At 41.0% G+C, this 24,893-nt stretch overlaps 4 protein-coding genes across 9 annotated transcripts; 2 read left to right on the plus strand and 2 right to left on the minus strand.

The window, feature by feature from the left end:
- Positions 1-826: 826 nt before the first annotated feature.
- On the minus strand, positions 827-14,560 carry hmgxb3 (HMG box domain containing 3). Of its 4 annotated transcripts, none has more exons than XM_028589527.1 (21): positions 14,378-14,560; positions 13,672-13,834; positions 13,374-13,548; positions 12,090-12,596; positions 11,816-11,923; positions 10,945-11,079; positions 10,557-10,801; positions 10,085-10,179; positions 9,930-10,010; positions 9,632-9,714; positions 9,378-9,485; positions 9,099-9,239; positions 8,634-8,941; positions 8,387-8,514; positions 7,085-7,216; positions 6,754-6,938; positions 6,313-6,535; positions 3,220-3,353; positions 2,666-2,785; positions 2,293-2,502; positions 827-1,830 (listed from the first exon to the last, which is right to left on the minus strand). In XM_028589527.1, exons 2-21 carry the CDS (start codon positions 13,809-13,811, stop codon positions 1,231-1,233), a joined length of 3,858 nt encoding a protein of 1,285 aa, XP_028445328.1. In that variant the 5' UTR covers positions 13,812-13,834; positions 14,378-14,560; the 3' UTR covers positions 827-1,230. The 4 variants fall into 4 exon arrangements, with proteins under 4 accessions (XP_028445328.1, XP_028445326.1, XP_028445327.1 ...); XM_028589525.1 differs by having other exon boundaries at positions 10,085-10,182; XM_028589526.1 differs by having other exon boundaries at positions 10,085-10,182; positions 14,515-14,541.
- LOC114562875 (SLC35A4 upstream open reading frame protein) lies at positions 14,325-15,716 on the plus strand. 3 transcript variants are annotated; one of them, XM_028589533.1, is made up of 3 exons: positions 14,325-14,455; positions 15,175-15,273; positions 15,479-15,716. In XM_028589533.1, the coding sequence occupies exons 1-3, from the start codon at positions 14,453-14,455 to the stop codon at positions 15,674-15,676; spliced, it is 300 nt and encodes a 99-aa protein (XP_028445334.1). In that variant the 5' UTR covers positions 14,325-14,452; the 3' UTR covers positions 15,677-15,716. The 3 variants fall into 3 exon arrangements, with proteins under 3 accessions (XP_028445334.1, XP_028445331.1, XP_028445332.1); XM_028589530.1 differs by lacking the exon at positions 14,325-14,455 and adding an exon at positions 14,672-14,782; XM_028589531.1 differs by lacking the exon at positions 14,325-14,455 and adding an exon at positions 14,871-15,072.
- Positions 15,717-16,214: 498 nt separating this feature from the next.
- On the plus strand, positions 16,215-17,832 carry LOC114562874 (probable UDP-sugar transporter protein SLC35A4). The gene has a single exon (XM_028589529.1). It carries the CDS (start codon positions 16,232-16,234, stop codon positions 17,207-17,209), a length of 978 nt encoding a protein of 325 aa, XP_028445330.1. The 5' UTR covers positions 16,215-16,231; the 3' UTR covers positions 17,210-17,832.
- LOC114562421 (kinesin-like protein klp-20) lies at positions 17,682-23,328 on the minus strand. Its single transcript, XM_028588799.1, has 17 exons — positions 23,302-23,328; positions 23,157-23,211; positions 23,007-23,065; positions 22,872-22,922; positions 22,628-22,756; positions 22,304-22,392; positions 22,105-22,215; positions 21,222-21,350; positions 20,389-20,525; positions 20,100-20,311; positions 19,930-19,995; positions 19,717-19,828; positions 19,517-19,641; positions 19,236-19,355; positions 18,883-19,050; positions 17,868-18,018; positions 17,682-17,752 (listed from the first exon to the last, which is right to left on the minus strand). The coding sequence occupies exons 1-17, from the start codon at positions 23,326-23,328 to the stop codon at positions 17,682-17,684; spliced, it is 1,812 nt and encodes a 603-aa protein (XP_028444600.1).
- Positions 23,329-24,893: the final 1,565 nt, after the last annotated feature.

Raw genomic sequence — 24,893 nt, forward strand, 5'->3', positions numbered from 1 at the left:
GACAGGCTTGCTGCGAGCATATCACTCCACCCAAAGTACTATATTCTTCCGCTTGAGAATATAGTTCGCGGTTTGTTTACAGTTAGAACACGGCTGTGTCTCATGTTACGTTGCTTTTTGTACACGCTGTGACTCTATAAATCACAACATGTAAATAGGAACATGTTGCCGTTATTTTGTCACTTATTCGGAGCAGTAGGATTACTGGAACCATTCACCTGCATGTTCTGTGCTGGCCTGATGCCGCTGGAGCCGTCAGACAGCATTACAGCACGCACGGAGATGAGAAGGGTATGTATCGATTTGTCTAACTCTGGGGGTTACGGTGAATAAGCTAAATTCCCAATAAGTCGGCGTGTTCCTTTAAGTCTTGGCACCCTATTGGTAAAAAACACTGACTTTTGACTTTTATTAACTCTCACACTCACGTCTACTGTAATTACAGATGGTTAACATTATGACCTTGTACCCTGTAATTTCTTCTTTTAGTATATTCACGGTTAAAGCTATAGTGCGTAGTTTCTGTCGCCCCTATGAGGAATTCTAAGTAATGACAACAAAACTGTTGGCGCGTCCACATGATACAAGTCTTACGTGATCGCACACGCGGCCCCACCCCTCCTCCACGCAGTTGTTAGTAGCCAAGGAGGACATGGAGAATGCATGATGGAAACATGATGGACTCTTCAGAAGAGGTAATTATCTTCACTCGAGTTTCTGCGTGGGCAAGTCTTCAGACGACACAATCTTCTGAACATAGCCATACTGAGAAATCCAGAGAGTTGTGTGGAGCTGATAGTCTTAATTAGCTTTGTAGCAGCTCATTTGACAATGCCTTGAATGTAACGGACGTTTATTAATATCAAAAAGTTACGCACTAAAGCTTTATCACTACTGATTATTTTTCTCACTACCTACAACAAGTTCAATTTTCAGCTAAAACTTAACCCACTTTATCATTATTCAGCCTATTTCGTCACATCAGTAAAACAATGTACAGCTGAGTAAATGATCTGATGTACAAGCTGGTCTAAGAGTAAAGTACTCTTGTCTGCAACACTGAATTGAGGATAGCACCATGTCCAAATTATCGGATCCTTCTGGTAGCACTTGGTGTCTCTCCTCATGGCTGTCCCTCTGATCATCTGCATTTCTGTTTATTTGCATGCCGCCATCTCTACATTTAGTCCATCCCTCTGCCTACATGTTAAATGTCCATCCTGAACATTTCTATTCAGGAAGCACAACCTCATAGGACTCTGTCCCTCCCTCTTGTGTCTGTCCCTCCGCCCCACTTCCTTCATCTTCCTCTTTCTCTGTGTTGATCTGCGCCACTCCCAGTCGGTACAAAGCATCCCTGATCACTACCTCCCCAGGTTGGCAGGCATTCACCACTTGGTTGATCTGCTGGCTCACAATGTCTCTGCTGGTGAGGAAATCTACCAGACGGTTGTAAAGATAGTAACAAGCTGTGTTGTTGAAAACCACAGGTTGCCGGCGTGCACGGCTTACCGAGTAACAGTCCTCTGAGTTCTCTGCAGAGTCATTCTCAGCTTTGTCCGTCTGCTCTTTCTGTTCTGCCCCCTCGTCATCCTCCCCTTCCTGCTCTTTCTCCAGCTCAGCCATCAGGTTGACGTAGGGCTCCAGATCTCTGCAGAGGGCCATTGAGTGGTGCTCTGAAGGAAGAGCAGGAGGCTCCTGGGCTACTTCAGGAGGATGAACCAGCCAGCAACAAGGTGATTTGGTGATGGGGTGGACCTGCTGGTTCTCTGCTACCAGTGACAGGTCAGGGCTGTACGGCTGGTCTTGTAGCTCAGCACATGACACAAACTAAAAGAACATAGGGGAGAGGTTGTCTTAGACAGCAACACACTTTGAACCTTTATAAAAGAAACACGTATGTATAGAGTATATATGAGACATCCAGTTTTCTTGATATAAATACGTACAGTAGATGTACTGTATTACAGGCTTAATCTCTAATTTAGTATTCTGCAAACAAAAGGCTAAAGCTAAGCACTAAAATTCAGAGATTAAAACCTGCTTTTACAGCTGAATTGACATGTCTAATGAGCACTGAAGTTTCTACCATTTTTTTTTTAAGAAATACAGAAAATTCCAAATGTTCCACTTTGAAGTCACTCTTCACTCATATGTGTGAATATAGCTGTCATTTCTACAAATTTCATCAAAAAATAATGATCGGGCCCTGATCTTTTATTTATTTTTTTATTTCAACTAGCACATGTGAGTTCCCTTAATAGATAATTTGATTTAATTTCAATCACTTACCTCTGGCTTTTCGAAAGGGTCAGAGAAGCAGCCTTGGTTCCTTCCCCACATCTGGGTTGCCTGTTCTGGGTACTGCATGTCTGCACAGAGCGCCACTTTACGGGCGCAGTCACTAACATAGACTGGGGGCCAGTAGCGGGAGGACAGGAGCAGGTCTACGTGGTCTCGAGCAGTCTCTCCTCTCACCAAGTACTTAGAGCCGCACACCACCTGGACACAGGTATAGGATGAGTAACACTAAAAACCCTTTCAAAAGTCTTAACAAATACATAGGGGATATTTGGGTTTCAATTTTCACTGTGCTTATGTAACATTTATCCGTTTTTCATATGAGACTGATTTTTGAAGAGAATGACAGGGCTGCTGTTTTTACCTTGTGGGGGCAGATCGTGGACAGCTTGCCAGCGGTGAGGTGTGGAGGGGGCTGTGGGGCCGTGGGGAGGCCACCATGGACAAGTGTGTACAAGGCGATCAGGGAGGCCAGAAGCTCATTCTAACACAGAGAGAGAGACAGAAAGGATGCTTTCATTTAAGCAAACTCCCTCACAGATATGATTAGCCCAGAGTAAGCAGAGATACGATGAACTCAAACACAAAGTAATAAGGAAACCATCTTTCAACTAAATTCAACCTCCCATTACAGCAAGCAAACCAACTTGCTGACATACCCTTGAGCAAGACACTAAAGTTTTACCAGCCCTAGAGTGTGGGGGGAGGGGAGGAGGATTTCCTGTTTTTTAGGCCAAGAATTTATCACATGATTAGTTTATTTGGCCAAACCGTAACACTCCTATTCTAGCGAGTATTTTAGGGTCAACATGTTTACTTCCAGTCATTACCATAAAACAGCAAAAACATGTGAGCATAATAAGCACATTTGTTTCTCACACACACACACACACACACACACACATAACACACACACACCTTAGTGGAGCCTGGGGTGATGCTCGCCCCACAGTGGTCCAGTATAGTTCTCAGCTCGTCCTCACTGTGATCTTCAATCTTGTCGAGTCTCAGCTGACCATCATGAATGAGACGCACCAAAACGGATGGATCTCCTAAAACAGATGATGAAAACCATTCTCTCAAAAATGTGCTCTCCTTAAGCCACTGTGACCAAAATAGATTAATAGATAGAATGGAATTAATTTGTATAAAAATGATTACTCATAGAAATTATTATTTAATGTAAATCTGTACTGCAAGGGAGAATAACTTAACACGTAACACTAACTTGAGACTAAATTGAAACTGGAACCCTTACATTTGCATCATCATGATGTTATGATATCAGTCTAGGTCTTCTATGAGAGTGGGTATGGTTAGCCTTTTGATGGGGTCAGTACTGACACGTCACATGAGGGGGGTGTGGTGTTGTTGATCTGATTAACCCAGCCATTGCAAGTGTGTGGAGTATTCATTCAGGAAGAAAAAAAAGGAGAAGCTGGAGGCTTCAAGCGGCAAGATACACAAGACTGTTTTGTTTTACCCACAACACGACTTTTTGTAAATACACCTTTTAAAACCTGAACTACAACACAGAGAGCAAGCTGGCGTAGTCAAAGCAGAGGTCGCTCCCAACGGCATGGACACCAATGCCAGCAGCCATCTTTCGACCGCGAACGGAAATAGTGGCTGGGTGAGTCAGATAACACAGCACAACCCCTCTAGAAGTAGGAAAGATATACACTCATCCAGGCAAGCTCAGGTCTCATTCTCACGTTAAAAGCAACACGCAGGGAGAGCAGACAATATAAAGGCTTTGACACACCAACCCGACGGCCGACTTTCGTCAGAAAAGGCAGTCGGACTCCCCGAGTTGGTCAAAAAAGTACCTTGGAACGGTACGTTCTGCGCGTGCGCGAGACGTAATACGTCTCCGTAATAGCAGGCGGCACTAATCTGTATTGTCGCCCAAAATTTAAAACCGGCAGCTGATTGGACGAACGCGTCATGTGAGTCTGGCTTCTCTGGAATTTCAAAGCCAGACCATCATGGCGGCTCCTTCGGAATACGATCTCATATTTTACGAAAATAGTTCACCAAAACGTGTTTCTGAAAACACTTTAAGCGGGAAAAAGGCCATGCAGTTACTGAATCTGTCCTGCAGCGCCACGTTACATTCCGCAACGCCCTGCTGTGAAGTTCATACGCACAGAGTAATCAGGATCCGGTATTGGAGACTGCACTACTCAGTATGACACGATGTGCCCTGCTATGCCATGAACTTCCACGACTACCTTCGAAGTCACTGTTCCATTATCTTTAATGTGACTATTATTTGCCACTGTTTATCACCGCCTATCAAGAGTCTGGGTCTGCCGAGGTTTCTTCCTAAAAGGGAGTTTTTCCTTGCCACTGTCGCAACAGCCACTGCTAATGCTTGCTCTTGAGGGAATTACTGTAATTGTTGGGGCTTTGGAATTTAAAGAGTGTGGTCTAGACCTACTCTATCTGTAAAGTGTCTTGAGATAACTCTGTTATGATTTGATACTATAAATAAAATTTAATTGAAATTTAATTGAATTTCAGATCGACAAAGGTCAGTTTAAAAGATTTTCGTCAGATTTTGAGAGACTCTAGTCACGCTCATTCCGCTTGCCATTTCCGGGTTAGCACTCCACCAATCAGACTGGTCGCTGAGTCCGACTGCCCGCCTTCCGATTCAACATGTCAAATCGGCCCAAATGAAGGCTGACGACTCCTCCGACTGACGACGGCACGGAACACACCGAACAGACTCAAGTCACTGACCTGGTTGGTGTGTCAGGGCCTTAAGTAATGTTATGAGCTAGGTCAGCCTTTAGTAGCGTTTTTTTCCTTTGTTCTACGAGCCCAGGTTAGCTTAGCCTTGTTACAATTGGGAGCTATCATATGAATGTCCGCGTGTGTTATTCAGGTTTGTGTTAATCAGGCGTGGTTTGTTTTGTGGCATTATTTTGAACCGTAACATTGTGGTAAGTGGGCGTGAGTGTGGCCTATTGTTTAGGCTTTTGAAATGGTTTGGCTGGCTTTGTTGTTAGACTTTGGCTGTAATGTGATTGGGTTTTGCTGATTAGCATGTTTTGGATGGTTGCTTGTGCTTTTCAGCAAATCAATATTGTTGTTGCCATTTGGGTAACACTGGTTCACATAGCCTGTCTACACATTGTTGTATCCCCACCTATGGTGATTCAAGCGCTGATAGCTGAACATGGGAGAATTTGAGCCAAAGAAGTTTCTTAAAACTGAAGTAACCCGTGCACAGGTAGTTAAGCTTGATAGACAGGAACTGTGGAAAGTGATTGAGTATTTGGAGTCAGAGGTTTCAGAGGAGGCTGAGAAGCCAGAACTCATGTTGAGTATTTTGATTAGGCAGAGAGATTGTGAACGAGCACGAGCTTCAACAGAAAGAACATGAATGACAGGAAAAAGAGAGCGAGAGTGGGAGCATGAAAGGAGAAAGCTTGACTTGGAGAAAGCTAAGCTCACTTTAGATAATAGGTGTCAGGAACAACAAGACTTTTTTATATCCATAATTAATTCCCTCCGGTGCCAAGGTTTGACCCTGAGAAAGTTGAGCTATTTTTTTTAGATGTTTGCGATTGGCCTAAAGAGGAATGGGTAACTCTGATTGAAGGGTCCCTAGCAGGTAAATCTTAGGAACCTTATGTTGCTCTAGACTTCGCTGAGGTTGCTGATTATGATGCGGTGCGAGGAACACATTACTGTAGCTGTATGTGGGCACCCACAGCTCCATAGCACCTCATTATTTGGACAGAGACCGGACGAAAAAGGAGTTGGATTACCTGGTAAATTCTGAAATTATGTGTCTGTGGTTGTGTTTATGGAACAGCTACAATGTTAGCACAGCACTGATCAATCCGAACTCCAGAAAACAAGCATATCATGATGAAACTAAACACTTTTCTCCCTTATTTCAGACAAAAAAAAAATGTAATACTGAAGATTTCCCCATCACAGGATTAAGGCATGTAAAAAGATGAAATGCCGCAGATGTTTAAAAGAATCAAGTACCTGAGGGCTGCTGTGTGTGTGACAGGACCTTGTCCTTCTCTGTGTTGATGACAGTGGGACTCCTCATCAATGGGGGAATGAAGGGAGCGATGATAGAAGCATCCACCCATGTGATAGGGATGTCAGTGGGGAAAGTCGCTTGCTCGATAGCCTCACTTTCCATGGTGAGCCAGAAGTCATCCACGTTCACCTCATCCGAGACTGAACACTTAGGCCAGGTAAACTGTCGACAGTATCAAATGTGTGTAAGCATGTGGAGAGGACACTACAGTATGCAGCATGTAGGCACACACACCTAACATCTTTACAAGATTACTTTCTTTAGGTTTTATGTGGAATACATACTGTATGATACCGTCATTGCTAAACAGCTATCAGTATGTTGTCATGACTAACTTGGGCTTTAATTTGTTGACACATTTTCTTGCATTAATCTCTCACCTCCACATTCTTTAGCTCCAGGACGTTGCTTGTGTATCGCTGTGCAATCTCCAGTTTGGGAGCAACACCACAAATGCCGCAGATCATGTCGTTGTAATCGCGCACTGTCAGACACTCAAATGCCCAGTAGCCATTCAGGAGAAGCTCTTGAATTCGAGATAACTCTTCTGGACTCAAAGCATGCGCTGATGCAAAACAAGAAGACATAATGAAAATCATAGAAAACATACTGTAAAAGGCAGAAGATACAAGATTGCAAATGTTAAAAATCCAAGACAAAATTAAACACAGTTGCAGAATTCATGTATGTAGAGTTAAATCCAGTGTTTACCAGGGTGATTGGGGGTGTGGTCTAGTATGGTCCTGGCTACCTGATAGGGGGGTTGGCCCAGTTTGATACTGGACCTGATCTTCAGGAATAGGTCGATACTAACAAGCAGTCTGTTGCCTATGTTGAACAAACCTGTCACAAAAAGAATTAAGATTTCAATTCACAGCTGACAAAAGGCCATTAAAAAAAAAGCTGCAGCCAATATGTTGATTTTGTAGTGGTGGCCCACCATGGCAAAATTTCTGCCACCACGGTATCAGAAATAGGGCTGTACAAACTTTTTTGTTGCAGTTGCCTTTTAAATTATCCTGCCGCTCACATTGCATTGTTGTTCGGACAGACCTGCCCCCACTGCTAAAAAAATTCCTAAATCTAATTTTGCATTTTGATATCATAATAATAATAAATCAGTTTGGGCAAAGGAGTTGAAAATGTATGAGAAATGAAAACTGCAAGAAAAAAGGGGACCAGTACCATTAACTGGAATATTATCATATGGTATGCAAACATATTTAACAGTTGTGCTGCCCCCTTTTGGCCGATCAGCAAAATACTGATTGTAGTTGATTAAAAGTCTAGTTAGAAACAGTTTTGTAAATTGTGTCTCTCATACAATCAACCTGAATAAATGCAGAAGCTTCCACCTTGAAGTAGGCCTGCACGAGAAATTGTTATAAAAATTGCGATCTCGATTCACCCCTGTTCGCGATTTAATTTTTAAATGACTTTGATTTTATTTTATTTTTTTTATTGAAAGCATTTGACATTGACATGTTTTAATTATGTAAAGACACATTCAAGGAGTTCAGATAGAGCCATATTTAATTCAATGTGTTATATGTCACTATTTTTGGTAGCCTACTGTACTTAAATGGCCACTATGTACTTTATTTTCTTTATTCATTGAAGTCTTTATGTTTACAGGCTTGTGGTGATGCACACTGTGCTACAGGTGCCAAAAAAAAATCTATGTTTGCTACTGCCAATTTGTTTTGTTTTGTCATGGTTCACGTGTGCAATAAACATTACACTTCGTGAGAAAAGAATTGTGGCAGAGAATCGTGATATCAATTCTAAGCTAAAAGATTGTGATTCATATTTTTCCCTGAATCATGCAGGCCTACATTGAAGCAATCAGTGTATTTTATTTTTTTTAAATTATGAAACAGAAGTGATACCCATGATTCCTAGAAGTACATCCATAATTTGATCTGTTGTGTTTGAGAGATTCTAAACAAATACAGCGTCACTTCTGACACAATGGAGTAGATGAACAATGTTTTTGTCAGCGGTGCCGTTTACCTGGATGCAGGTCTGTGAAGCTGTGCAGAGCCAGACACTGAACGTTGAGACACACCTTGAGCTGAAGAGTGGCTGTCTGGATCAGTGTCTCAGTAAGCAGCCAGCAGTCCTCTTGTCCTGCAATGGTACTAGGATGTACAAGCACACACACGTAAGAAGATACATTAGGAAATCAACACGACATGCCGGTACTGACGTACTAAAACAAGAAGCAGATTAGATAGGATACAGAAACCCATCTTCTTACCTCTGACTTCCTTTGAAGAGAGGGTAGTTACACAGACCACAGTGAGTAGCTGCTGATTCATAGAACTGAGGCCACCCGGACTCTACCAGCGTCTCAGCCTCTACGCCGTCCTCGTGCTCCTGGCCACTTGGTTGAACCAAGACGATCTGGAGACTATTGAGCTCCTGGATGAGGGTCAACGTTTCCTGAAGCTCAGTCTCGCTCTCAGGAATCTGAAGGGAACGGTGCAGTAACTGCAGGGTATTTTGGCGCTGGATGTCCTTCTGAGCAGGACTCAGGGCCTGGTACGGATCGAGCAGAGTCCCAGACTGAGAAAGGACAAAAGAAGTCCAGTTTTGAGGGGAGAGGTTGGCTTCAACAATCACTTAAATGAAGGGGAGTCATTAAATACAAAAAACAGAAAATCGAGATTTAGGGATACGAGATACAGCTGGAAACCTACATTTGGAGGAATTAAGCTTTTACCTTTGCTCTCTTGGCGTTCTTCTGGGTCAGCTCACAGCCACATTTAGGGCAAACTGCAGGTTTGTGTCTGTTCTTATACATATAGTCACAGGACGGGTTCTTACACCGACCCCTTCCTCGTGCTGTAGACAATCCCAAATCCTAAAACAAAGGGCAAGAATGATCTACAAATCAAAAAATCTGGATATCTAGAGAAAAAAAAATTAGATTAGAAAGGAACATTTAGTGTAATTTAATTTAAAAAAGGATAAATTGCACAAAGAATAGTAGTATACTGACAAAGCTGGAAATGGTGTGTTGTTTGAAAGGCACGACAGACAGGATATTCACTCTCCTATCAACCAATGAAGACACAGCCTGGCTTCCATCTGCTGGGACAGAAGAATCCTACGGAAAGATGTGCAGAGGAGTGAGGATATAATCTGCATCGTTGCCGTTTGTATTTGTGTGTCTTTTTCTAAGTGTCTGTGTGTGTCTGTTTCTAACTGTGTGTGTGTGTGTGTGTGTGTGTGTGTGTGTGTGTGTGTGTTAACCTGTTTGACTGCGGATGTTGGGCCCGTCTGGCCGAGCTGCTTTAAAGTGCTAGGTTTGAGACCCGTTAAACTCTCTCGAGGCACTGTGGTTAGACAACGACCACATCAGTTGAAAGCAGTGACCTCAGAAAGTGCAGTCACTTATATACACATATCCCTTCCTCTCTGTACAATAAAATGTATTTATGCCAATAATAAGCATTGACTGAACATACAATACAACTGTATCCAAAATACGAACTGAAAGATTACATTTAATAAGGTATAATACAAATAAAATTAAAATAATGCACAGTACCAGTGGATGATTTATTGTTGTTTGCAGTCTGAAACTTTCCTTTGTCAGGGTGAACAGTTCTGATCTGGAACAACGGCCGGCCTAGAAACACAAACATATGTTAACATCTTAATTGAACACTGACAACAGCCTGTGTGCTGGATGTTTTATCTCACCTGTGCTATAGTAGGCAGGAAGGATGGGTCTCACAGGCCTCTTATGAACAGTGGCATTGCTTCTGATTTGAACTTGAAGACTTTCTTGCATCTGTCTACTTAATGTCAGAGGGAAAGTATATCAAGTGAGATGTACACTATTATCAAAACTTGCAATAAAAACAGCTGCAATAACAACACACACAGGTGTCATTATACTTCTGTTCCATTCATATTTCTGGGTTAACAAAAGGTTAACAATCCCACTTTTATACAGTTAAACATTTCAAATAAACAACAACAACAATAAGTAACTATTTACCACACATATAGCAAAGTTATATACCTACTGCACTTAAGCACCAATCTGCAAAAGGTGTACAGCACAGTTTTCACACAACGGTTACAGTCCACATGGTCAACACCCTAAGGGTTCCATGTAGCAAACAGAACACACTTAAAAAACTGGCATTAAAACTTCATGGGTACTCACTTTGGTTGTTCCTGCTCCTTGATGCTGCTGCCCTCTGGTGGCTTTCCAGCTGGAACTGCACACTGCTTTCTGGAGCATTGTTTAAATTGCCCTTTTTTTTTGCTCCCAGTGGCGTTTGTTTTACGGACATCAGCATTCCCCTCCTGAGCAGGGTGAGGTGTGGGTTGGCAGCTTGCATTCGTCTTGGTTTCAGCTTTCTGTGGCAATTTATTGGACACGGCTACTTTCTCTTGTGTCTTCTTTGCCTAATTTATAAATGCACCCAAAATTCAAAATTAACTGACTTGAACCGCAGGTCATAACTGGAGAATGAATCGTTGTACTCATGGGTGTTCATATAAGATTGACCATCCCAAACGGTTATATGCAGATACTGCTTAACACTTACAGCAGGTATCCATTTTCCACCCAAGTGGCTCCCACATTCAGGGCACGTTGGTGGCTTGTGGCGGGTGACATACACAAATGAACATCCAGGATTTAGACACCTCCCACGACCTCTCCGGGTGTATGTCTTCACAGACTGCACAAAAAGAGAAAAGAGAAAAACATGGAGGTTCATGTCTCTCCCCCCCCAATCATCTTAAATCTAAATAATGATATTCCTAAATATAATTTTCTCTGTGTGGACTCTGTACTTGCCAATTTCAGTATTGACATTAGGTTAAGTTGGAAACGTTCCATGGGAATTAACAGCAATAAATGGGAATTAATGGGAATTAATGGGAATAAACTGGATATTTTTAATATTGCTTTGTTATAATACTGTTAGTCTATAACAAGGTTTTTTTTTTTTGGGGGGGGTGTAAAAAAAAAAAAAAAAAGATTAACAGTATGTAAATGTAGTTACTTTTCCCATGTGATTGCAGTATACATAACATTTATTTTTTTAATAAAAAAATATGAACCGGTAGAGCTTGAATCGCAATTTGAATGTTAATAGATTTTTTTTGGTGTGTTAATTGTATAGCCCACTAACCATAGTAAATCAAAATTGGAATGTTTCCAAAATTGCCCAGCTAAACTTTCCATGGAAAGCAATATTAAAAATATCAAGTTTATTCCTGTTAATTCTCGTTAATTCCCGTTAATTCCCATGAAAGTTTCCAAATTGGAATGTTTTCCAAAATTCCCCAGCTAAACTTTCCATGGAAAGTTTCCGGAAATTTACCAGAAACTTTCTGCCCCTTTGCAACCCTAATTTTTATTTTTATTTTATTTTAACATTAATTAGGTGGATGAATAATGTGGGCAATTACCATTTTATAGGAAGGAGTGGCACTTTGTTCTATGCTAGCTCCTACAGAGACCATCATCACTGGGCCCACAGAGCTGACACCTGGCAAAGACTTGGGCTCTAGCAGGTTCTGAAGTGATAGACAAATCGTTTCACTGCATTAGTTAAATTCCTTTTGGTGATTAAAATGGTCAAGCAATAATAATATAATAACAATAAAAAATATAATAATAACTAATAATTTTGACTAAATTAAGCTCATTCTTCTTACTGGTAGAAGGACATTTGATTCTCACCTGGGTGGGTATGATGGCAACCACCTGTGTAGTTTCCCCCTGTATCTTCTGCATCATCGCCCCATAACCACTACCAGCAACTCTAGTCTCCTTTCCTTTCAGCGTCACCCCATTTGCTGTAAGGCCAGCAGAGCCCTGTGAGCCATGGGTGTCTGTTGAGGCCGGGGCTATGCATAAGACAGAAGAGGAGGAGGAAGGAGGGATTCCTCGGGGGGCCGTGAGATTAGACACCACAGTTGTTTCCTCTGCCATGTCTTCGACAACAATGGGCAGCTCAGAGAGGTCCACCTCACCGGCCAAACCAAGAGGTGTGAACTGGGGCTCTTGGGTGAGAGAGACGGAAGGCAGGCCTCCCTCCACTGGAGAGTCCAGAGACTCCACACTCATCTCTGGCTGAGAGCATTCCAGCTGCTGATTTGAGGAGCAGCCTTTAGACAAGAGAAAGTAACTGGCTCTGGGGAGGATTTTGCGGAAGCCTGGCAGGTCTTTGGAGGGGGTGAGAGACGACTGAGGAAAAAGCACAATCACAAATATTCTTCATGGCTATCTGTCAAGACGAAGCAGGAAAAAGCTGCTCCATCTCTGCTGCGGTACTTGATGCTAATGGGTCACTTCATTCAGACTTTCTCTGTAGTTACATGAGCCAAATGTATTAATTACAAATGAAATCAATCCAATTGACTACACGAGTGCTCTGCAGTGCGTAATCATAAAGAAGGAGTATGATATACTCAACAGCCTATACCAAATCAAGAACTCGATCATGGGCAAACCTTTTAAAAAGATTGCCTAGGGTTGTCTGGTTGGCACTATCATTAATTTACTGCTGCAGGTTTTACTGACGCAACAGAATATACATTACTATCCCTGCAGGCATTAGAATGTATTAAACAGTAATAGTCATGTAACTTCTGACTTGTTTATCATAGTATGTTCCGTTTGTCATAGACTTTTCTGCAACTCGTTTTGCACTTTTTGCTCATTTAGGTGATCGATGAGCCTTAAACTGTTTAAAGTTAGTTGCGTATCAGCTGAGCTTTACTTGGCATGAACCATGATTCAGAGTCTACTAAAAACAAGTGAACATCATTGAACTGCAAAGAAGCAGTACAGATATTCTGACCATGGAAAGATATCTAAATAAACATTTCCCACACCTTCAAGTTACTTTCAGAACAGGACAGTTTATTCTGATTTTATTTTTATTTGTGAAATAAAAGGCTCCATGGATGCTCAGATGCACTGGTTTGTTTATAATAATAAAAAGTTGAGGATGCAGCTTACTGTGTCTATGCCCTCCTTCTCAGACTTGGCCTTCTCCAGATAGTAGGCTTTCTCAGCTACGCTGAGCCTTTTCCAGCTTTCACTGATTCTCTTGTTGATCTCTGACTGTGGTAGATTAGGAATTTCCTGTTGCATAATCTGATGAACATCAAAGTAGTATAGCAGGTAGGCAGACCTAAGACAGACAGACAAACAGATGGACTCCATGTCAATGGGGGAGACATTTTTAGAGGCTGGTATTCTGTTTAAGACAGGGCATAATTAGTGTCATGACATTTTTTTTTGCTATGTACATTACCTAGGTTTCTTAGGTTTCTCAACACTGTCTTCTTGAGCTTTGCTCTTCCTCTTTTTTTGGGTGGTCACCTCCATTTGGCTGTAGTAGCTCTCCACCTCCTCAGTCACTTTCACAACCTCAAACACCTCCACTTTCTCCATGATCTCCAAAGATCTAGGGCGAACTTGAAAACGAATATGAGCTTAGTTGGTTGTTCATGTTTGAACCTTGGTGAAGGTAGTTTATTGTTGTATCAGACTGCATCAGTTGAGCCAAATTTAGGGTTACTAAATATATATTGCTTTGCAAAATACTATGCTTTTGACACCCTAGACGATACAAAGTTTCAACGGACACTCATTGCTTAGCGTCACTCCTCTACGACATCACTGGAATTCTGAAGTTTATTATAGTTCAGTAGGTGGCTATATGTCAGCTGATGAGATGCAAATAAGAGTACTTCGTCTAATAAAAGCCACAGAAAGTAGGATAGAGTGACTACGGGCTGCCACTTCATGCAGAGAGAATATAGCACTATAATGTCATAATCAAATAAATATCATGGAAACGTGTCATGCATAGGGCTCTTATGGAGACTAATGAAGTGTTAACACGTTAAAAGCTCTGGTCCTTTTCCTGCTTTAAAAGTAGGTTTACTGGCGTGTGCTTATACTGCCTGCACAGTCAGTGAGTTATCCAATGAAATGCCTTCTTATTGAAGCCTTACCTACGATGGCCCGATGCTCTACAAACTGCTCTAAACAACCTTTAGTAGTCCCCGAAAAAGTCAGGCATTGTGCCGATGGTAAGTAATGCTGAAAGTCGGCTATACTTCATATTAAATCAAGGATTTGCGATGCATACATGTCTGTAAAGTAACGTTAGCCCCGTTTCTCGTCGACGTAAAAAAAAAAAAAAACATGGCGGTTTGTTGCTATGGTCCTAAACCAATCAAATGCACGAATAAACAAGTATGGACCAATCACGGGAGACGTTTTTGACACGTTGAAGTAACGCGTGCGTCCCAAACACAACTCAGACCAAAGTAGTTGAGCCGAAGCAAAAGTAAGCTGTCCCAGGCTTGGGAACCGATCACTGATTATCCCACTGAGCAAACATGGCGGATGACAAGGTGAGTGAGTTAACTGTGCTCTGGCTTTAAATGTGTAATAATTCAACATTAATTTCTCTTGTTTCGTCAGATGACAGCCACTGCTAGAGGAGGAGGACAAAAAAATCGGTTCCTCTCAGCAGAAATTGGCCGTAAAATTACGTTACCGGCCGATGATCGCTTCTAAATTATCTGAATCGATTATTGAGCCGTTAAGTTATGTTGCTATTAGCTAGCTAATGTTAACAGTTAACCAGCTAACTTAGAGAAAATGAGCTGTTTTGTTACAGAAGCTATTCATGGGAAATTCTGTCAGTAACTGTAACGTTAACTTTAGCTACCCTCCGTTACATTAACGTCGGAATTGGTAACTTTACACAGTTTCTTAATATAATGTGATGCTTTTGTTTCAGGATCCTCTGAAACGGTTGAAAGATCTGACGCAGCTCAAAAATCAGTTGGAGGAAATCCAGAGGCGAGTAGAGAACGAAGTTTCTGTAGGAATCCCTCCGGTAAGTTGTTAAAGGTGGCCCTGATACCAAACTCTTTCTTAAATGTCCTCTTATTATAATTTTGTGTTATATTGTTGACAACATTTGTGATGAATATGTTCTGCTTGTACTGTGAATGTGTTCAATTTTATTCACACATCTGTTTGTCCTTTTTCTGTGCTGCGACTATGCTGAAAATTCTGCTGTTATTTTCTTGCTCTTGTAGGGAGGCTCAGTGTTGGGATCTCCATTTCTGAAGGGCTTTCTGGCCGGCTATGTGGTGGCCAAGCTACGCTCCTCTGCTTTCCTGGGAGTGCTGCTGGGAACAATCACTGGCATATACGCAGCACAGAACTATCAAGTGCCCAACATTGAAAGGACCGTGAAGGAGTATATGAACAGCTTGAAAAAAGGAAAGAAATAATGTGGCCTGACTGCTAGTCTTGTCGGTGACATAACGGGCACAAGAGAAAGTAATACTGTTGCAGCTGCTGGCTCGTCAGTGGCTCGTGACGGATCCGACTTAAAGAGTTCTGTTTCGACTGGACAGTGGATGTCATGATATAACTGGAATTTCATTGGGGACTCAAACTAAAAGTCTTACGTTTTTATTTGCATTTTTGTTTCGGGTTAAATACTGCCTTTCATTCACGCTTGTATCTGTTTGATGTCAACACAAAATGGAAGACTTTGTGCCAACAAGGTTTTAATGTTTGGTCCATCAGATTTTATAATTTGTCTGCTGCCTGGAGCAGGTATCTAAGCATGGTACTTTTTGAATTCATTGTGTGTAAAACAGGCAGTAATTTATGCAAATGTACAGAGAATAGTGCATCTAAATATTTTATAATATACATTTAAATGGTTGAGATTTATAGCTATTTCTTTTTGAAAAATAGCCAGAAAGGGAAAGTGTGTTTGCGCTATAACTGGTATTCAAATTTGTTGGAACTTAAGTGTTTATTTTGCGTAATTAAGGATGATTGTGATCCAGAATGTGGGACCCAGTTCCCCAGTAAGGATTAGGAGACTATGGATGAAAAGGATTCTGTGGGGTGTCCTCTTTGGGCTGATGGTCCTTATCTATGGGTCTCATGCACCGCTCATTACTCTGACCAAGGTAGATGGTCAAGTCCCTTTCAACCCCTCATCATGTGTTGTCATGATTGAGTTATCCAAACTCTTGATTTCTGTGGCGACTCTTGTTCTAACAGGGGGTACATCCGCCTTACGTGCTCCTCCACCTCTACGCCGCGTGGCCCCCTATGCAGTCCCTGCCGTACTCTACGCCGTCAACAACAACCTGGTAGTTCTCATGCAGGCCTACATGGACCCAAGCTCATACCAAGTCCTTTCTAACCTGAAAATTGCCTCCACAGCCCTGCTGTACTCCCTCTGCCTAGGCAAGAGGCTCTGGCCTTCTCAGTGGTTAGCTCTGGGGCTCCTCATGGGTGCAGGGGTGTGCCACAGCTACAGCAGCCTGGATCTAGGGGACCATAAGAGGGCTGAAGCTGAGGAAGGTCCCAGGCTTTATATCACAGCTCGGGGGCTTTTCCTTGTGCTGGTGTACTGCTGTGTTTCAGGGCTGGCAGCAGTTTATACAGAGAAGGTGCTGAAGAGCCAGAAGCTGCCCCTCAGCTTGCAGAATTTCTACCTCTATGGGTTTGGTGTGGCCATCAACGGGCTCTCATCCTTCTCCTTTGTAGCAGGCGAAAAGAGCTTTCTGGAGGGATACTCGGGGGTGGTTTGGGCCATTATAGCAGGGCAGGCAGCTAACGGACTCCTGATGTCTGTGGTGCTCAAGCACGGCAGTGGAATCACTAGACTGTTTGTCATTTCCTGCTCCATGCTGGTTAATGCTCTGTTGTCTTGGGCCATCTTAGGGCTGCAGCTCACACCGATTTTCCTCCTACCTGTGTCTATGATTGGACTGGCAGCTTACCTTTACTACAGATAGTAAATAACTGAACCACAAGGCCCGTTGAACTCATTACAGTCTACCTGTTCCTCTGTTTCCTAGTTGTTGTTTTTTGATGTAATTTCTTTTCTGCCTTATCTATCTGCCTTAGGAAATCCAGAATCCAACATATGTATTTTGATTTGTATATTATGTGTAAAGATTTATGTCAGCGGAAGCCTAATTTGACAATTTACATCATATTTTAGAATTTAATATATAATTGTTACACTGATGCAAGTTAATTCTAATAATAATGCAAATCAGGATTATTATATCTTCACTCAACATTTCTGAAGACTGCTGCTATTGTTGTTTTGTTTTGTATTTCATTCTCTGCCAAGAACAATGTCCAAGATAATGTCAGTGTTGTAAAGTGTGTTAATGATAAGCAATAAATTGACAAAATATTTTATTTTTCATGATTTACATTACTGATTAATAATTCATAAGCATATTTTTGTCATATTTATTATTGTTGGGATAACAGTTCAGCCGTAGGATCACCTCGCACAGCTAGAGTATCCTTTAACTCTCCCACTGCTGTAAAATAAAAAGAAGATTTGTGAATGCTGGTGGGAGAAAGAATCACATCTGGCATTTCTTCCACATTTTACTTCAGAGGTGAAGAGGTAGTTCTATAGGAACATACACTGACCTTTACGGAGTTGTTTGTTGTCAGTTGTCAGCTCCTGGTTGTGGGCAGACAGGTAGACGGCATCCTGCACAGCCTCCAGCAGCACACATCTGTATCTGCCCTCTGCCATCCTCCTCTGCTCCTCACTTACCTGACGAAACATTCTGAACACCTGGAGAGCAGTGGACACCGAACAACTGTGATGCATTAAAGACGGCAGGAAAAACATGCTTCTTTATCTAAACATTTTAGAATATCTTTGTACAACGACATTTCAGATTGCAACCTCCAGATAAATGCTTTAAAAAAAGAAATACAAAATAAGTTTGTTTTTTTAAAAGAAGGAAAAAAGTACAAATTGGTAATAATAGCAATAAAGTGAATATTTTATCACACAGCTGTAGTTCTACTGAACAGTCTGATGTTAATATAATAAAGTGGCTTGTTTTATATAATTGTGTATGTTTTTATTAACCTTTTTGTATCAGGCATCTGTTAAAAATACTTTTGTCTCAAAATTGCTCTAAAAACTTTTATCAAAGTTTAAATGTGTTCCTTAAGTACTAAAATGCCCTCCCTTAAAGGTCCTTTATCATGCTCATTTTCAGGTTCATACTTGTAATGTATATTGGGTTTCTACTATAACATGCTTGCATGCATTAAAAAAATATTTCCAATCATCATACATTTCCAAAACATGGAAAGTGTGTAGCTGCTGCCTCTGCTGCTTCCTCCCAACTGACTTAGGAGACTTGTCAATCTCTTTTAAATAATTTGGGAGCTAAATTAGTCAAATATGTGCATTATGATTCATTATATTATTAATTATATTAATTATAATTTTGGTCTCATGTAGGACATCATTCTAAGATGTCCTACATGAGACCAAAATTACACTCTTAGCAGTTTTATACATAGCAGCCCATGCAAACACATGTATGTCCTACATGCATACTATTGGTAAAAGAGACTATTAAAACTAGTAACAAACTAATGAAATACAAATGTAATGTTATTTTAATCAGTGTTCTCCTACCTGCAGGCTCTCTTCTCTCAGACAGTGCAGCTCTGTTTGATGTTTATGATATTGATTCTGCAGGTCTCTCTCAGCCTGCTGGGCCTCAGCGCGCAGGGCCTCTATCTGCATCACCAGGACCCGCCTCTCTCTGGTCAGCACCAGCAGCTCTCTCTGGGGGCCTTCTGTCTAGCAGAGCAATGGATGAAACCATAAAAAATGCAAGGGAATAACAGAATTAAGTTGCAAATGCAGTAGTTCCCAATGCCCACCATAAATCCAGCCTTGCATTAATTTAAACTGACTCAGCATCCTCAGCTAAGATAGATCACAACCTGAATAATGTTAAACAACAGTGTATCTCATTATCTCACCGGTAGCTGTTCCTGTGCCAAGTCTCTCTCCATCTTCTCCACCTCCTCCTGAATTAATCTCCTGTGGTCCTCCTTAAGTTGCCTCCTCCACTCCTGTGCTTTGCTGTATTCCAGCTGAGACTTAAATTGGCAAAATAGTGCCAAAGAGTGTGGGTTGCTCACTCTCACACACATAAATCTTGTTTATATGCTTAATGGGGTATTCACAAAGACTTGTAAACATGTTTTACAGTCAGATGTACAGGCGTGCAATATCATATTTAATAGATAGAGTGCATTACTTGTTGACAGAGGTCAGATTTCTCAGTAGCAGCCCCGTTCTTCAGTGTCTCCTCTCTGAGAGCCTCTCTCAGCTGCTGGATTCTTGCTACTCTTTCCTGCACTTTCTCCACGTTCCCTTTACCTTCTGTGGATATAAGAAACACACACAATATCATTGATGTGCCTATATATAAACACATTTCCCATCACAACAAGTTACCTCTGATATGTTCTTCCATTTCTTGTTTCAGCTGGGCTTGTAAATATTTCATTGTGCCTGTATCCTCTCTGTGATCACTGCTGTGCAAACTGCTATTTGGGGTCCGACAACTCTGCCAAATCGATGCAACACATTTCATTATGTTAAGAACACACATACTCTGTTATTATTTTGTTAAACTTGTGTGGAAATGTAAATCATTTAGGAAGGAACCTGTGTTATGCCTTTTATCTTCTTTGACACTTCCCTTCTCTTCTCCCAACACTGATTTTTCACAGTCTGTTGGAGAGATCACAGAATGCATTTCAGCTATGAACTCAATTAGTCCCGACAGAAGATGATGAGAAAGCACTGTTTCGTTATAGGCCTATTTATTGAATTACCTGCAGGTTTTGGGTCAGCTCTGCTAGCCTGAAGGTGTTGTGAACATCACTTTCCCCCTGTGACATCATCGCGGTTCTTAGATCCGCAATGTCATCTCGGATCTTTTGCTCAGTTGCTCTTGGACACCAGCGATTAACAGTGGCCGTAGTTACCAAATTTCTCGCTTTCTGAGCCAAAGCTAAAGCGGAGGGGGTCTCGTCATCTAGAAGACCTGATGGATAAAGATGGTCATTTCTATGCTCAAAGAATTATCGGTAAGTTGGTGTGGCTGGGCCGAGGACCACTTACCTCGAGGGTGGATACAGTAGATGAGGGCCGTCCTGCTGTTTCCAGTTAATGCATCATTTAGGAGGAAAGGGAGGATCGTGTTACTTGTCGTGGCTTCACATTGGCTTTGCTCCACAACCTTCACCAGTGGGCTGACTCTGGAAAGTGTTTGTCGTAGAAAGTTATGAGACATGAAGGAATTTATGATGTGTGCATTGTCATGGTTGGTATTTTAAGAGGCCGGAGTCCTTCACCCTTGGCATGGTTTATGTAAGGAGGCTCTGGGTGTTTGGAGGTAAAAGATAACCTTGAAGATGTTCCCAACTCCCATGATATACATGATACACATTGTTATGCCTGGCAGACGATCTTGCAAGACTAACAAATAATAACTTTGTTTACAAAGGAACCAAATTACTTGATTAATATTCCTTTTTTACAGCAGACATTTTCATACATTCACGTTGGCTTTGTTCTATTCACGTGTCCCAGTAAGACAGCCAGCATGCACAATCACCCTGAAACTAAAGCAGCTAAATGGAATTCAACCATCATATCTTTAATTATTGACACCAGTGTCGTCCCTACTTGTAACATGTAAAAAATGCTTATTGTTTCAAATATATGTTAATAGCATACTGAACAAAGAGTTTATTTGATTTTTTTCATTAACTAATTCTTCAGTACTTTTTTTTCTTTAAAGCATTTCCTCCTCCAGCATAACTTGCTTTGTCACTTTCTTCCAATACATTAATTCACCAAGAAAATTGACAGTTCACAGATGCACAGTATCAGTTTTACCTCCTCTGACCAATGTAATAGATAGCTCACTGTATGTGAGTAATATGACTGACCCTCTGAGGTCAGTCCGGCTGGCTCCTCCTGCCAGTCTGAACAGCTGCAGTCTGCTGCGGCAGACCTCCGACTCCACCTCTTCTGGATGAAGTTTCTGCTCAACAGCGACAGAGAACAGGGAACTACACCTGAGGGAAGCACACATCACGAACAAGTAGAGACAATAACAAGTTCATTCATTAATAAATCTCAGGACAGGGCAAGTTGAATGACAATTTGTGCAACAACCTGATGAGGAAACAGATTTAGATAAATCTTCTCCGTGACAATCCAATCACTTAACACAAGACACTTACTCTAGCTTGATTGTGTAATTAATCCATTCAAAGTAATTCAGTTAATGTATTATATAGACCACATGTGTCAAACTCAAGGCCCACGGGCCAAATCCGGCCCCTCGCAAGTTTTGATCCGGCCCACTTACCAATTTAGGTTCACAATAGATTTGGGCCCGCCTAGTTATGCGCAGAAACCAAAAAGACGGGATACTCTTTTCAAACTGTAATAATGCAACACTCAAAGCATAATTTGGCAGATTTGCCAACTTTGAGATTCAGGAATTCCCACAGAAGCAGAGTTTTCATATTTAGGCTGTGAAACAGGTTGCTGTAAAAAAAATGTAATCATTGTTTTGCTTGATTTGCAAAACTCTATGATGGTTAAGGAACTTTTTTTAGGGCTTCATGTCGACATAACTGTAAGTGAGAAAGCTATATGAAACATTCAATAATACAGTCAAATATGTTTGACTTTGATTAAATAAAAGCATGTCAATAAACTCTACATGTCTGGCCCCTGATGTGATATTTCCAAGTGTAGCCCTTAGTGAAGTTGAGTTTGACACCCCTGATATAGACAGAGGTTATTTGACCTGTGCTTTACCTGCTGGAAATGGAGTCTGCATTGGCCTTCAGTCTCTCGCTGCATGTTTCATAAAGAACATAGGCTTCTTCTGCTGAACACACACACACCTCACTTAAACCTCCTACGAGACTGAGAAAAAAAAGACAAAGACAAAAAATTTGGTTTACACTGCAGTTAAATGTACAAGTGGGGTGTAAGTCTCATCAGCTGCACTCACTTTCCAAGGATGTCGTGTGCCACAAGTTTTAGAGTTTGTCTGTCTGTGTTGGGGCTCAGGAGATCCACAGCACTGCCATCTGGATAAAACTGACATTGACAAACATCAGAAGCTATCTTGCACTATATCGAGATTGATATGATTTATGGTGATGCTATTAAATAGAAGGACAAACCTGAAGGTACGACACAGAGATGAACAACTCCTCTTTCCCAGCTTGCGACAACATATGACTAAACAGATCTGCCAAGACCTAAGACAAGATGAATGGTGAGAAAACATAAACTCTGCCAAAATTAAGTGTAGTTTTGTTTCGGGCTCCACCTGTTTGATGATACTGTGGTCAATCAGAGTGCTTATCTTCTCTGAGGAGGCTCCACATATCAGCAGCGCGCCATTATAACCACTGGATATTGACCCAGTGAGAGGCTGCAGGAGCTCAGGGTGGAAACTCTGCAGATTTATATTCAGACTTTTAGTTTCCAGACATGCCAGAAATGTGGTGACAGAGAGCTGTAAAGAGGCTAAGTGGAGTACAGCTCAGTAACATTGGTGTAAGTCAGGTCACCTGTATGCTGTCAACAGTCACAACTTGGTCAAAGGAGAAGGACTTTGTTTCCTAAGTGGAAAAGACATGACAATAATGAGAGGTTTCAAAAAACAAATAGCTGAATGTTGGTTGAAGGAAATTCAAATGTTTTACCTCATCCTTTCCAGGTTTGTAGTCCACGCCATGTCCTTCTTCATCAATAACTACACAGTCTTTCCCCAAACACACAAACAACATTTAAACACAAAACCCCAACAACATCATAGCAAATTTACAGATTTTACATGTTTGTCCTTGCTTTACCTGGCTTTTCAGTAAGTACAACTCCCACTCTCACTGTTTCAGCTCCCTCACACAACTGGAGAAACATGGAAATTCACACAAACAAGCCACTCTTAATTCCCCTATTTTTTTCTCCATCTTTACACACTAATAATAAGGTACTTACAGGTGCGTTCATGTTCACAGTGGCCATCCCATGCGTATGTGTAGCACAGCCACTGGGTTACCTGGATTTCATTACACTGTACTGAAATATTAATGAGTCAGAATCTTCTTTCACTTGTCTGGGTGATCAGGGTGCAGTTACCAAGATGGACAGAAATGTTGCAACTGAGGGTATCTATGAGCAGTAATAATTATGAAATAAGTAACGTCAAACATCTTTATTACGTCATATTGGAATATGGATCAGACTGATATAACATTAGTAACAAGCATGAATGTATGTGATCAGTTTAAATCATGTAGCTATACAAAATAATGAAATTAAAGAAGTAATTAAAGGTTATTAATGGTTTAATCATGTATAAAGCTTTATAGATCAGGTATAGAGCATTAATACAAGCAAATTATGGGTTGCCAGGTTGTGAAAATCCCTTTGCCTTGTGGTAACAGTGCAGTTGGTAATTGATTAATAAATGCACACTAAGTTGTCAACAAAATGATTTTGGTGCAGATCCTCTGGGAAAGTAAGTAGTCAAATGGGATTCTTCACAACCTGTTAACCCAAAAGTTATTATAATGGCTTATAACTGATATATCAATTTTGCACATAAGTATATTGGCCAATAATAAAGCTATTAGTTAAACCCTTTATAAATGATACCTTATTAGACAGCATGTTCTCATTAACCATAGTTCGAAAAGCTACAAAAAGTTAAGCACTGTAATTCGTATTTTTTTGTCTGTGTGCACCACCTTGACTGTTGCTGTATAGAACGTGGCTGGCGGTAGGTGGTCGGGGAGGATGGGTGGGTGTTAGCATAGGCTACAGGACTTATAGATTTACAAGCCGGGGAGCGGAGTTCGCTACCCGGGGAAAACATAATCTTTCATCTGGGAAATGCGTTTTCCTTGTGAGTGTTTTAATGCAAACCACAATCTTTTCCTAAACTTAACTAGTCGTGTTGGTGCCTAAACTTAACTTTTGTTGCAGCAGAACACTCAGTTTTTCTTGCCTAAATTTAACCGTAATCTCTAAGGTAAACAACGAGCTACAAACAAATTTTCATCAAAATGATTCATCCTCCAACCTGGAGAAATAACATTGGTCTCTACAAGCAGCCGGCGGTGAGACGGCAGTAAGGCGAGTGGTTAGGGACCGTCTACAAATAGGCTACAACACTGAAAATATGTATTAATTAAATTATTAAATAAGATAGTGTCCCCAAACTTACCTCAATTATAACTTGTCTCCTGCTAGTTGTACTACAACACTTACTTAAAAATAAAAATCATATTCATAATTTTGGTAAATAGTTTTTGCCAAAAACATTTAATATTTGAATAATTAAAGAGTGGTGTCTCTCACCTCACTAACTTACCTCACAGATAATTAGTCTTTTGCTGGTTTTACTTCAGCATATGCATATTCTTTGCTAAAAAAATGTAATGGGAGTCACAGCAAAAAGATATTCCCCAAAATTATAGTATGCTTATTTTGGAAAGGTAAGTGATTTTAGTACAACCAGCAGGAGAAAAGATAATAAATAAATAAATAATTTAGGTAAGTTTGGAAACACTACCTTATTTAATAAT

Source organism: Perca flavescens, chromosome 10, assembly GCF_004354835.1.
Source record: "Perca flavescens isolate YP-PL-M2 chromosome 10, PFLA_1.0, whole genome shotgun sequence".
NCBI classification, from domain to species: Eukaryota; Metazoa; Chordata; class Actinopteri; order Perciformes; family Percidae; genus Perca; species Perca flavescens.